Here is a 14,734-nt window from a genome sequence, read left to right as displayed (position 1 = left end):
AAACAACAAATATCCGCAATTTTGCTTACGAGCAGGACTGGGAACACAATCCCTAGGAGACACCTTTCTAATCAGGTGGGATGCACCTCTCCTGTACTTATTCCCACCTGTACCACTAATCTCCAGAGTAATACACAAGATACGGACCGTCAAAACAAGGTCATACTTATAGTTCCGACATAGCCCAGGCAGACTTGATACCCATATCTGTGCACCATGTACTCTCCCTCTCCAACAGGGCCATCTCTCACAAGGAGGAGGTCAAGTCCTCCACCTGAACTTGGAGAAACTTCACCTAAAGGTGTGGCTCCACCATTACTAGTTAACCTGCTTGGAACAAGTGAAACAGGTGTTAGTAAACAGCAGAAAACCAACCACACATACCACTTATCTCCAAAAATGGATAAGGTTCTCCTTATGGTGCCAGAACAAACATGTATCTGCACTTACAGCACCACTTCTGTTGGTCTTGGAATACATATTAGAACTAAAGAATTTAGGATTTTCTGCAAGCTTTGGCTGATAAGTGTACTACAGCATTCTCACCTTTCACCATAAGCTTGATGGCGTATCGATATTCATGCTCCTGATGATGAAACACTTCCTCAAGCGCATACAGAATATGTACTGGAAAATAAGTGACCCTAGACCAGCATGGGACTTAACGCTGGTGCCTCGGAAGCCTTACCAGAACCACATCCGAAACACTAGCTACCAGCTCTCTACTTCATTTATCAATGAAGGTAGCGTTCTTGGTTGCAATTACGTTTGCACGGCAAGTAAGCAAAATAGGGGCTTTCATGGCTCATCCTCCGTACACCATATTTCTCAAGGACAAAGTCACACTGAGACGACATCCAAAATTTATACACAGAATATCATCTTCTTTCCACCTCAATCAATGGATTCATCTGCTTACATTTTATCTCAAGCGCCATGCAAATGCACAAGAGACTGTTCTACGTATGCATTAGCATTCTACCTGGACGAAACAAAGCCTTTCCAAAAATTCCCAAGGCTTTTTGTTACAGTGACAAAGCGTTTCAAGCATTCTGCAGTATCCACACAGAAATTATTATATAAATGGATCTCCAGTTGCATCCATATGTGTAACCAACCGCACAAAACAGAACCCCCATCAAGGATAAAGGCCCATTTGACAAGATCAGTATTCTACCTCAATAGCTTTTAAAAATAATGTACCAATAGTAGTCATGCAGAGTGGCCACCTGGGCCTCTGAACACACATTTACGAACCATTATGCAATCTCAAAGCTCAAGCTCAGATACAGTGGTAGGTCTAACAGTGCTAGCCTCCACTGTGAATGCAACTCCAAAGTCCCTTCCATCCGCACAAGGGCACTGCTCTACAGTCACCTGAATTGGAGCACTCACAGGGACAACACTCGAAGAGGAGAAGGTTACTCAGCTTGTGCAGTAACTGAGGTTTTTCGAGATGTGTCCCTTGGTGGGTGCTTCACTACCCATCCTCCTCCTCCTCTACTTCGGAGTTTGCAGTAAGGACTCTATAGTAGAGAAGGAACTGAGGCGATTGGGTTGCGCCATGCCCTGCGCACACTGGTCAAGGTGCCAACAGCGCTACAAGATGACTACTGTGCACACACGACCCTGACAGACTCTACTACCAAAAATCTTGGATCAGTGGTGCCAGAACGCACCAACATTTGTCGTAGAGCACCCATAGGGACGTGCACCTTGAAAAACCTCAGTTACTGCACAAGGTGAGTAATCTTCTCTTCACCACTCTCCACTTCAGTCAGTCTACAGCTCCCCAGGTTTTCACGAAGTGCATGGGGGTAGTAATGGCCTGCCTCAGACACTGAGGTGTTCAGATCTACCCGTACCTGGACAACTGGCTGATCAAGGATTGCTCAGAGGCTCACGTACAGGACAGCGTCCACATGGTCCAAGCCACTTTCTGAGTGGTGGGGCTGTTATAAACGAACAAAAGTCAACTCTTGTTCCAGTTCAGAGAATAGAATTTATTGGGGCAGTGCTCAACTCGACCCAAGCCAGAGCTTTCCTGATTCACACACTAGCTTGCTGTGCACTAAGTGAGTGCACTGTAACAGTGCTGTACAGTGGCCATGAACTTCCATCCATTGGATCACATTATGCCTGTCTCTGTTAGATTGAAGAGCCCGTTATTAAATATTTGCTCTCTATATAGGGATTTATAGATTGTAATCAAGTCATTCCTTAACCTTCTTTTTGTTAAGTTTATTAGATTGAACTCCCTGAGTCTGCCACTGTAAGGCAGGTTTTCTAATCCTTTAATCATTCTTGAGGCTCTTCCCTGAATTCTCTCCAATTTATCAGTATCCTTGAATTGTGGATACCAGAACTGGACACACTCTTCCAGCAGCTGTTGCACCAGTGCCAGCTTCATAGATAATATTACCTCTCTACTCTTACTCGAGATTTCCAAGGATTGCATTAGCCCATTTGGCCATAGCGTTTCCTCTGTGGTGATTTGTCTTTCTTGCTCTTGAGCTGAAAAGTCCTGTGAGTGCCCTTCCTTTTCATCCTTGAGTTCTGTCTCCCTTGTACTTCTTTTGAGGACCATAAATAGCCATATCCTTTTTGCATTTGAATTCTTGTTGTCCATAATCTCACAACTGTGAATAAAGTTTATATTGCATAAAATGCTTCTCTGCCACAGTTAATGGCAGCAAACAGAAAGCAACAAACTGTTTTATCGCGAACACTCTCTTATGGGAAAAGGTAGATAGTAGTAGCCCTTATGTGTTTTTGCAAATACAAAATAAAACAAAAAACTCACCCTGGAGTGGTGGCTCCTGTCCTGTGTGGCTGGGCCCTGCTTTCAGCTCTGGTTTTTGCTACTTGGCTCATGAGGGTGGCTAAGCCAAACCTGAGCAGCTGGCACAGCAAACCCATATGCCAGATCACAACACCCAGAGCAGGGAGCCGGACCCAGTCCTGTGGGACTGGAGCTGCCACCTCAACATGAGTGCAGGGTGGCTCATTTTGCAACTCCCAGCCCCCTCCCACATGGATAAAATGAAATAACAAAAATTCTTAAAAAATAAAACACACAATTGTAAAGAATAAAAATTTCACAGGACTCTAGATATTAGAAAAGGAGTACTTGTGGCACCTTAGAGACTAATCAATTTATTTGAGCATAAGCTTTCGTGAGCTACAGCTCACTTCATTGGATGCATTCAGTGAGCTGTAGCTCACGAAGCTTATGCTCAAATAAATTGGTTAGTCTCTAAGGTGCCACAAGTACTCCTTTTCTTTTTGCGAATACAGACTTAACACGGCTGCTACTCTGAAATCTAGATATTAGGTTTCTCCTATTTCTGTGATGTCTGTGCCAAGTGCTCTAGTTAGTTTTGCCAGGATCCCACTCAAATTCTAGCTGCAGCTTAGGGCTTGTCTTCACTGCATTGTTAGCTTGAGGTATATCTCGAGTTTTGCCTCTAACCAGTCTCTTGTCTGCACGCACAAATCTCTGGTTTGAGTTTAAGAAGTGCTTTACTCATGGAGTGTTTTGAAACTTCAGGGCTGCTGATGCTTCAGCTAGTAGTGCAGTGGGCATGCAGCAGCTCAGGTTACAACTCAAACTACTCATCTAGTTATTCTATCTGCTAATGAGGTCACTGAAAGGTTGCTTTCTCTTTCTTCTCAGGACCTGTCTACACTGAATTTAGTGTACAGCAATCCAGGGTGTGAATCCAGAAGACTTACACTAAGGCTTTGTCTATACTGGAAACTGAATGACAAAACTTTTCTCATTCAGAGATGTGAAAAAAATGCACACACCCCGAACGACAAAAGTTTTGCCGACGAAAAGCATCTGTGTGAACAGTGCTTTGTTGACAGGAGAGCTCTCCCGCCGACAAAGCTACTACCACTCATTGGGGGTGGAAGTTTTTTTGTCTGCGAGAGAGCTCTCTCCTGCTGACAAACCGTGGTTACACTGCGCGCCTTTTAGTGGCACAGCTGTGTCGCTAAAAGGCACGTAGCATAGACATAGTCTAAGCCAGTGCACAGAAACAGTGTCCAAAGGGGACATTACTGTACGGCAAGCTAGTGTTCTTTAGATTCAGACCCTAGCTTGCTGCATGCTAATGTCCAGTGTAGAAGAGCCCTCACTCTAGCTAGACTAGCTCAATTGGAGGAACTCAAGTAAACTAACTCTGGCAGTGAAGATAAGTTGTCATATCTTTTTAGAGTACAATGGAGCAAAAGATGCCTTTTTATCATTTTACAATAATTCAATCCCACTGAACCGTAAAAGATTTCTTACGTTCTCTGTGTGCAGGTGGCTAGGCAGAACTCTTTCCTTGACGGACCACTTTTTGTGATTAACAAGTCACCAAAGAGAATAACAGTTTGTGTTGCTGCAGTTGAGGAAGAATTAAGCCATTCATTCTCACTGCCTTATAATTGCCGGGATGATTGCTGGTATGTGGCTGGAAATGGATTGTTGGTATTGCTTGAGAAGTGCAAAACTTATTTGATCCTGCCTTTTAGGAAATGTTTTGATATAGACTTTAGAAGCTATTTATAGGTCTCTTTTAAAGTGAATTTGTGATTAATTTTACTTGTGAATATTTGCCTATCCTAGTTGATTTTGTATGTAGAGTAAATTAGTTTAAATAAATGGAAGTGATTAAAGTATGCAAACTTTTGCTTTCCAGGCATCATCACGCAGAGTGCCAATGGGCAATGGAGAGAGCAACCATTATCTGTCAGTGGACGTGGCTGCAGGCTCAGATCTCTGACTTGGAGTATCGCATAAGGCAGCAGACAGATCTCTACAAGCAACTACGTGCCAACAAGGTAAGGCCATTCTGTACCTTGGAGATTTTAACCCTTTATACTGTGACTAGAATTTTGTAGGCAGCACATTAATGAAGGACTTCCAGCAGCAACCTCTCCAGGGAAGCGATGAGTATTAATTGGTATTCTTTTTAATCGCATAAATTAAAGGTGGAAAAAATCTGCTAGGTTATTTAAGTAATAACCTTTGCCAGTGCGGGGCTATTTCCTGCAATATATGTTCTAATGTTTTGCCTAGTCTAATAAACTTAGGAGCTCAGACTTTTCTGTCTTGTCTCCATGTTTTATTTCAAAATCCAGGAGAAGATAAAAATTAAGACCTCACATTTCCTTCTCATAGGCCCTTCAGGGGAGAACATGTTGCTAAACATTCCTTCAGGGAGGGTCTGGCAGGATTGCTTCTATCCCTTTATTGGACCAATTGTGTATATTTAGGTAAGTTGGAGGCTTTGAAACTTGCAATGTAATTTTAAAAACATAATAGGTGGAGTGAATGGATTCTGATCACCACATCTATTATCTGTATAAATTACATTTCATAGTTTAAAGCCCCCAACTTGCCTTTAAGACAGGGCCAACAAAGGGAGGTGAATTACCCAGTGGCAATGCTCCTGCAGGAACAATACAAGTTCATCTTAAAAAAGCCCTCTGAGGTGCTGGAAGAAAATATCAGTGTTTTATCTTAGGTGACATTAATCTGGTATACTTGCAGGACCACATGAGACTGCAAACATCTGTTATCTGCCTGCTATAAGTTTCCACATAAAAGGGTGTTAATCTTCCACCTCACCATTTTTGCATTTAGTAGTGTTCCACTATTGATTATTGCAACATAAAGATTGGCCTTAGGTGAATAATTTGAAGGAGCTATTTAAATGATGATTGTTTTGAGTGCTGTCTTTTAAACATTCCTTTTTGGGGATAGTTAAAAGTTTACGGCCTCAGTTCAGCAAGGTACTTGCTTTCAGCATGTCATTCTATTGAAGAAGCTGGGGAATTTAAAATAATCTAAACTAATCTTCTGTCTGTGGTTGAGTGCCATGGCCACTTCAGTGGATTTGGTTTGGTTAGTAGTTTGGGTGATGGGGAAAAGTCAGAGGCAAAGTTTTTTGTAATGGACAAGGAATGTCCTGATGGAAAAGCAAGATGTGCTCGTCAGTCACTTTGAGGGCCCCCTGCCACCATTGTACAGCTACTCATACATACCCACATAACAATATGCAATTGATTAAGCATACTGTCACTTGCTTATTCTTTTTTATATGTGTATGCGTGTGTGTACAGGGACAAACACACACCAACTAGTTTCTCTCTAGGAAGAAGATGGTGCCTGTGTTGGCTTGACTCCAGAAATAAGTTTTCCCAAACACCAGTAATTCTTTATCACTTCCTTCTGAGAGTCTACTGGAAAAGCCTTGAAGTGGGAGTCAGTTGTTTCAAGTGTCTAACGAATTTCAAAATAGAGTTAAAGCTTAAAAAAAGCAAATGTTTGCTTATGTAGAGACTCTTTCGTCCCATAGGAATTCAAAGTACTTTGCAAACTACAGTGGCGTCTCCTTAGCATGTGATCTGCATATGGTCAGATTAGTTGAAATTGTGCACCAGGAAGCCTCAAACTGAGTTTTTGGAACAGTGATATAAATTTTTGTTACATTGATGTATTTGTCTTTGACACCCGATGGTGATGTAGTTTGATGCAGTTAATTGATTCATGTGCCAGCTGGCATCTGAATTAGTATTTGTTAGTCTCTAAGGTACCACAAGTCCTCCTTTTCTTTTTGCAAATACAGACAAACACGGCTGCTACTCTGAAACCTGCTAAGTGTGTGTATTTTGTGAACATTTCCCCTTGTAATTAATTGACAGACATTGTCAGTATTTGCCTTATGCTTTTGGGTACTTTAATCTTTCATGCTTTGCTGTTTTGAGACCCTTCATTCCTAACACAAAATTAAGGCTCATTTGGCTATACCTACTGTGACAGGGTCAGGCCAGATGGCTACAGGAGTGATAGAAGGCAGATATATTAGCCCCAGGTTAAGTAGGTCCCTTTTCCCTGGGTAAGGTAACAGGGAAGGTTCCAGAACAATCAAGACAATTAAGACTGACAGGCTGATTAGAACACCTGCAGCCAATCAAGAAGCTGCTAGAATCAATTAAGGCAGGCTAATCAGGGCACCTGGGTTTAAAAAGGAGCTCACTTCAGTTTGTGGTGTGCGTGTGAGGAACTGGGAGCAAGAGACAGGCACTATGAGCTGAGAGTGAGAACGTGGACTATTGGAGGACTGAGGTGTACAAGCATTATCAGACACCAGGAGAAAGGTCCTATGGTGAAGATAAAGAAGGTGTTGGGAGGAGGCCATGGGGAAGTAGCCCAGGGAGTTGTAGCTGTTGCACAGCTGTTCCAGGAGGCACTCTAGACAGCTGCATTCCACAGGGCCCTGGGCTGGACCCCGGAGTAGAGGGCGGGCCCGGGTTCCCCCCAAACCCCTCCCAACTTCTGATCAGACACAGGAGGAGTCGACCTGGACTGTGGGTTCAGAAAAACGGCCAAGCTGAGGGCTGCAGTGAAGCTCCAAGGCGAGCAAATCCACCAATTAGCGCAAGACCCACCAAGGTAGAGCAGGAACTTTGTCACACTACATTTGCTACCGCTTGCTTGGGCACCATGTTACAGGATGGTAGGGGTGATTTTGCTATGTAAATCAAAATATTATCAGTAGCCCTCTGGCACAATATTTTATGCTACAATGACATCCGATGAAGTGAGCTGTAGCTCACGAAAGCTTATGCTCAAATTTGTTAGTCTCTAAGGTACCACAAGTACTCCTTTTCTTTTTACACATAGGAATGTTTCTCATTTAGAACAATCATCCTGCTTGGGGCCTCTTGTTACTACTATAATATAGTTCATAATTCTGTAAATTGTTTCTATACACACTACTTCATACCTTCTGGCCTGGTTCACATACATTTTTGCTGATCCTTGATTTTAAATAATGTCCACATTCTGATGTGTGAATTTGCTATACTATTCAGTTGCAACGTGAAACGGATACTTTTAGCTCCTCTCTGTTCATTTGTGTTGGCTTTGTTCTTAAATATGTGTTTAAATATGATAGCAGATAAACTCGGTTTGAAACCTAGTGACTTGACTGAAAATGCAAATAAAGACCATATTCAATAAGGAGACTAATCAATGTGTTTTGCACTGTAACCCTTGTTACTTTCACTTTGCTGCTTGGCTCTCACATGAAGCAGAGAGGTCTACTCTTAGAGGATCAGGGAGGGGTCAAAGGCTTGATGCAGACTATTTACACTCACAATGGCGGGGAAAGCCCCAAGGAGGATAAGGTAAAATAAGAGGAAATTGGTTTGAGAAAATGGAGTACTAAAGCTGTTAAGCATGGATACTGTTGAGTCGTGCGCTAAATCCAGCGAGCTAAAGTCACACTGGCATTGATATGTAAACATTTTTTTTAAATCACTTACATTTCCCTTTGTTTTATGTAGTCATTGTCAAACCTTTTGGTGCAAATTAGGTTTTGTGTTGGAAAAATGCTAATGAGGAAATCAGGATTATTCTTGAATGACAATTCTGCCTATATAGAAACAAGGTGGATAAGGTAATATATTTTATTGGACCAACTTCTGCTGGTGAGAGAGACAAGAAAGCTTGTCTCTTTCACCAACAAAAGTTGGTCCAATAAAAGATATTACCTCACCTACCTTGTCTCTCTACTATCCTGGGACTGACAAGTCTACAACAAGGTTGCTTACAATTCTTCCTTTGAGTTTACTGACATTTTAACCTTTTGGGGCCAATGGGTGAGGAACTGCCATTGAAAACATTAAGACCGGGTTTAAATGCGGGTTTTGTACCGCTGTAACTGTCAGTTTAGAATCTGGAAGAGTTAAAGAAGTATCCCCTACTGTGTGTGCAATTATACCACCAGAAAGGTGCTCATTATCAACGTAGCTTATTCCTATAAGTAGAGGGGAATAATAATAGCTTGTTCTTATATAGTGGTTTTCATTAGTAGACCTCTTTATCCACACTAGAGGGGGTTCCTCTGTAACAATATTGTTTTCTCAATGGATACAAATACAGCAAAAAAAAAAAACAGTGTACAGACAAGCTTAAAGGCATCCCTTGATTAGAGCAGTGGTCACCAACCGGTTGATCCTGGAACCTCTGACCATCGATCCCGGTCTCAGTCTCCCATCTCATCCCGCCATCCCCTTCAGGATCTCAGCCAGCTGGGAGAGTACATCCCACCCGCCCTGCCATGCTATTAGCCAAAGAGGTGGTTGTTTTCCAGCAGCAGACGATGCTTTAACGAAGTGCACGTTGCAGGGACAGGACAGCCCAGATGCGCCTGATGAACTCACAGTACAGCTGAGATGCGACTCTCTGCCCAAACCACAGGCTGCAATGCTGCCCGGGGTAGCTGCAGCGCTGATTTGATGGATTCCTTGAAATGTGCTTAAAGGGACAGGGAGATGTTGAGAGGGGCTGGGCTGGGCTGGGCTCACTGCCTTGAATTGCTGTTAGGCTCCCTCCTCTGATCCTGAAAAGGAGTCAGCAGAAAACTGCCCATCACCCACTTCCTAATCTGGGCAGGAACGCAGCATTGCTGGTTCTGCACAGAACAAGTTCCATCAATGGCCGATGGGTGCTCCCTTGCCACACCCAACCAGAAGACAGGGTGTGGGTGGGCGGGAATCCCCCTCAGCTGCCTCCAGCAGGGAGGGAATCCCCAGCGGCTCAACAGTTGCTAGGGAGTGGGGATGGGAAGCCCCAGCTTGAGAGCAGCCCTGATTAAACAAGCAGCCCCAGACGGGTTAATCAACACGCATGCAAGGTGCATACCAACCCCATCCCAAACAAAAGAGCAGCCTTAGCTTAACAGGCTGCAGGGGATTAACAGCAACAACTACCTTGGTAATTGCTAGGGCATGAAATGAAATACTCCAGTCTCCTGACTGGGGCTTTGAAATACCATTAATGGAGCAGGTTTCAGAGTAGCAGCCATGTTAGTCTGTATTCGCAGAAAGAAAAGGAATACTTGTGGCACCTTAGAGACTAACAAATGTATTTGAGCATAAGCTTTTGCGAGCTACAGCTCACTTCATCGGATGCATTCAGTCCAGTGAAGTGAGCTGTAGCTAACGAAAGCTTATGCTCGAATAAATTTGTTAGTCTCTAAGGTGCCACAAATACTCCTTTTCTTAATGGAGCGCGGACTGTTTCCAGGGCAAAACCTGGTGCTCTCAGCCAGGCAGGGGAATGAAATAATTGATTGCCTTCTCGCTGCGAATTCAAAATATTTTTTGATGTCAGGTCATTCATTGTCATAACTGGAATAACAAGACAATTCATTTGGCTAATTTTGGATGATGAATGAGCAATTTGGGGTGACATTAATGCTAAGTAAGGAAAAGGGAGAGGGGGAAGAATCTGGCAGGGAAGAGGCTGCTCTAACCTCAGACAGCAGAGGGACAGTGCCTCTGTCTTCCTGAAGAGAATTCAGTCATTTTCTGGGGTGTTCAGCAAGGAGAACGTGTGACCGGGATGATTATTATGTGGACAGCTGTGTGAGTGTGTTTGTACTGTGGTGAGCTGTCTGTGGGACCGTCACAACCAGCGTGTCTGTGCTAGTGTATCTGGGATGCCTATCGGTGCTAATAGACAGGGGTTTGCACGCTGTGCATACATGCAGGGTGCATGACTGGCCAGGAGAGGTGGGTGTGCTATGGATGTGTAAGGAACAGATGCCAGGCCTACAATGGGAGCACTGCTGTACTGTACGACAGAGTGTCCTTAGCAAACTAGCTTATCCCAGCCAAACTGTGCTTCTATCAGTATCTTATCCAGGGCCTCCAAGCAAAATAAGCTGTACTGGCAAACCCCACATTTGCCTCCCTTCCTCTCCTAGCCCCACTTCTATCCCTCTTCTCCACATGATCACCGTTTTCCTTCCATTCCCAGCAGAGAAGTCACCTCACCTGCTCTTCATCATCTCCTTTCTCTTCCCTAGGACCCTGGCTCCCCATCCCCCTGCCCCCCTACAACCCACCTTCCCTTCTCTGACCCTACTCCCCTGTTCAAAGCTTCAGCAGAGCTGGTTTCCCTATGGTGTTCATTTGGGCTTCTTTAAAATGCATCTCGTGTTGGAGTTTCTTCTTCCTGCAGTGGGGTGGATAGGCAGCAGACACATTGTCCCCTGAACCTCCCCCTGCACGACAAACCCCAGCACACCCTCCCTTCTCCTTTCACGGAGCCCCAGGCGAGAATGGCACTGGGACTGTAGTGATCACGACGTGGTGTCATAGCTGTTCACGTTTTTTTGGTTTTACATGTCATCAGCAGGGAGAAGGGCCGTTGCAATGACCAGGCAGAGTGAGCGAGGGGCTGGACAGCCAGGTCTCAGCTGAGCTCCTTTGGGCCCTAGAAGACACGTTGAGATCATAGGCAACTTTGTCATTTGCTAGGAAGTGCCTTCTCCTGCCCCATTACCTTCGAGTTACGGCTGCCCCTTCCCTGTGCTATTGGCTCTTCTGTCTCTTGCTGCCTCTCACCCACTTATCCCCCAGTTTTTGCTACTGCTTCTCGCCTCCCTCCTTCTCCTGGGACCTCTCTACTTTTCATCCTTCCGTCTGCTGCCTAAACCCCAGTTTGGTGTTCCTGCCTCTTGTATCCACCCTACTTCTACCCTTTCATCCTTTTGCTATTGCTTCCTCCCACTCTTTGCTGCCCCCGCCATCAATTCGCCGCCTCCTGCTGCTTCTACCCCTGGCCATTGCCTCCTCCCCTCCTGACTACCTGGTGATCTTTTTCGGGAAGACTGCTGGTGCTCAGGGGGATAAGCTGGGATCCCATGAGAAAGAGCTGGTCCAGCTGCTGTTGAAAGTGGTGACTCTCAAGAAGGTATTTCTCTGAGTACAGCCCCCCCAGCTTCAGGAGGGGAGGGGAGGCTGCTGGCACAGATTGCCAGTGCGCATTCAGCAGGGAGCTCCCTGGTGGGGGATTAAAACAAACGGCTAACAGCAGCCAAGGGGAGTTGGGGCTGGTGCCTGCGAGTATTGAGGAGAAGGCGCTGCCTTGGCTAGGAGCACAGACAGAGTTAGGCGACAGCCCAGACCACCCCCTGTTACAGGGCTTGTGGTCAAGCAAACAATCTCCACCAAGCCCCAGGGCGCGCGCACCCACACAGGCTTTTCCCCTGGGCCTCCCGCGGGGCAGCTGTCCTACATGCTAGGGGGCGCTGAGGGGGGAAATGCGAAGTTCTGCTTCCCACAAGCCTTGCAGGGGTTTTCTCCTTGGCCTGGGTGCTTGCTCAGGAAGGAAGGCAGTCGCGGGGGAAGCAGAGAATGCTTACTCATTTCTCCCTCCGAAGTTGGGGAGCCTGCATGAAGCGCTGGTCAGATTTGAGCACTTGGACCTGACAGATGAATGCAAAGAAACAGCCAAGCTCGAGAGCCCTTTCATTGAAGGGTTTTTGTTCTCTGTTAAATGTACTGAAACTTTATTTCTTCTTTGCACATGAGCCAGGGGTAGAGACAGGCTCTAGTTTCACACACACACACACACACACACACACACACACACACACACACACACACACACACACACACACACACACACACCCACCCACACACACACACACACACACACACACACCCACCCACCCACACCCACACCCCCCCCCCATTTAAAAAATATGTATATTGGTCACTTCAGTACTGGTGAAACTTGCCAGATGGCCACAGGGTGGTAGGTATGTGATAAACATTGGCATTGTAATCTTCCTCACTGAAGCTCTCTGGGACTACCTGTAGAAATGAAAGCGGGAGTGAAGTCTCCATGATCTATTCAGTTATTGGCATCTCTGCTGGGACTGCCAATGGGAAGGCCAGGTGTGCCAAATATAGTGCGTGTGTGTGAGGGAGAGAGAGGTGGTGTCTATTCCATTTCCTGTAATCCATAACCACTGCATAGGTTGCTAAACAGCCATTAGATGCTGATTGTTTTTGCTTACTTCCAGCGTGGGCTGGATTCTGACTGGTAGCCTATTTCTGAAAAGCTCTGTATCCAATTACCAGTTCCCTTAGCCATCCATACCCTTTGAAGCAGGAGTGTTCTGTTTTTTTGTTTTTCTCCCCAGAAGGATTGCATGGTACTGATACTAACCACTAAGGTTACTGATCGATGTACTGATCTCCTGCTTTCATTCAGCATTGTTTTTCTCTGTGATTGCTGCTGTTTCTAGTGCTTGAACTACGTGAGTAATAAAACATTTGAGAGACAAGGTGGGTGAGATAATCTTTTATTGGACCAACTTCTGTTAGTTAGAGAGACAAGCTTTCAAGCTTACACAGAGATCTTCTTCACATTAGGGACTGTGTCTGTACTGTGCCTAACACAAGGCGACCCTGAGTTTGATCAGGGCCTTTGGGTGCTGCGATAATACAAAGGCGAAGCTAAACTTTATCCCAGTAGGGTGTTAGGAAGCGTAGAGTGTTGATGACAGTGAAGAATTGTCTTGCAGAATGTTTTCTTGCTGTAAATTTTCTCCTAGGAATCTTGTCTCTCCCCCTTCCCGGGCGTAAGGGGGGTGTAAGAATTAGTAGCTGGCATTTGTTGCTAAGTTTACTTCTTCGAGTAGCATTCCCATGGGTGCTCCACTTGAAGTGATTATGCACCTCTTGGAGATTTTTATTTAGCAGTGTCCGTTTGGCCCGCACATGTGTTTGTATGCATCCTTAAGGCATGCACGAATGCTGTATCGAGCTGCATGGGTAAACCGCCCTCAGTTCCTTCTCAATTGCCTTGGCCTGAGACGGAGCCTTGGTTTCTGCTGACGTCTGGGACATATGGGAAAGAACAAAAATACACTGTGTATCCTTGTGTGACAGAAGAACTTGTCAGGATAAACTATAGTAATTAAGGTGAGGGTCTGCATTTCTTGCTTGTTTTAAAACTTAATATTGTATCCCTTTCGTGGCACCCCTATTTTCATTAGTAGAACCTTTATATTTTTTGATACACAACTTTGGAATTTGCAACAGAATCAAATCCTTGCCAGAATTTTGAGACACAATCTAAGCATTCATTTCAGAGAGAATGTCTAAAGTTTGCAAAAAAAATCTTTAAAAGATTACTGCATTGTTTTACATTCAGTTATGTTTCCTGAATCTTCATACAGCCTGAAACAATAGCTCTGAGAGGTGTGAATGATTAATTAGGACAGTTAATTATTTTACTGATCACTTTAGGGTTCTGAATATTTCAGGCTTTCCCTGTGGATAATGCAGCACTCGTGATCTAATTTATTTAATATAATTGCCACTAGTTTAAATGGAAAGGTGTTATGAGGACCTCCAAGCTCTGAAGTTCACTCTTTCCCACCTGATTTAGCAGAGCCCACATTCAGGGTCTAATCCAAAACCCACTGAGGTCGATGGAATGACTCAAGTTAACTTCAGTGGGCCTTGGGATTGTAGGGCATTAGTGATGTTCAGGATATGCTGATGGGTTCTCCTGTGAAGGTTTTTCAGGGAGATGGGTCTCTGTGTATGAAAGGGGACCAGTGGGATGAAAATGGCTTTTGGTTTGGAGCAGTTTTAGTTCTTCAAGTGATTGTCCCTATTGTATTCCACTGAGGGTTATGTGAATATGCCATGTGCCTGGAGCCTGAGCTTTTGAAAGTAGTAGTGTTCACTGGTCTGTATATGCACCCTTGTACTGCCTCATGGTTTCAACCGAGACAATAAAGGGTGGGGCAGACTGACCACGCTCTCAGTTCCTTCTCACCACCTAGTAGTCCAAATCAGAGTTTCTGCTGTTCTCGTTCCTTGTGGCGCACTTTTCATACATAGTGAAAAACTTTTATTTTTG

The 14,734-nt window shown here is 44.7% G+C and overlaps 1 protein-coding gene across 5 annotated transcripts in view; it reads left to right on the top strand.

Annotated features, from left to right (window-relative positions):
* The window catches only part of LOC144260035 (KAT8 regulatory NSL complex subunit 1-like), a 141,659-nt gene that overhangs the window by 41,976 nt on the left and 84,949 nt on the right, over positions 1–14,734 (top strand). For all 5 annotated transcript variants that reach the window (XM_077808525.1, XM_077808526.1, XM_077808527.1 and 2 more), the window contains one exon: positions 4,692–4,833. In XM_077808525.1, the coding sequence (XP_077664651.1) occupies positions 4,720–4,833 (114 nt within the window). In that variant the 5' untranslated portion in view covers positions 4,692–4,719. The remainder of the gene's footprint in view (positions 1–4,691; positions 4,834–14,734) is intronic.

This window comes from Eretmochelys imbricata, chromosome 2, assembly GCF_965152235.1.
Source record: "Eretmochelys imbricata isolate rEreImb1 chromosome 2, rEreImb1.hap1, whole genome shotgun sequence".
Lineage (NCBI taxonomy): Eukaryota > Metazoa > Chordata > Testudines > Cheloniidae > Eretmochelys > Eretmochelys imbricata.
The sequence above is the reverse complement of the archived record's forward strand: the minus strand, read 5'-3'. Positions and strand labels throughout refer to the sequence as shown.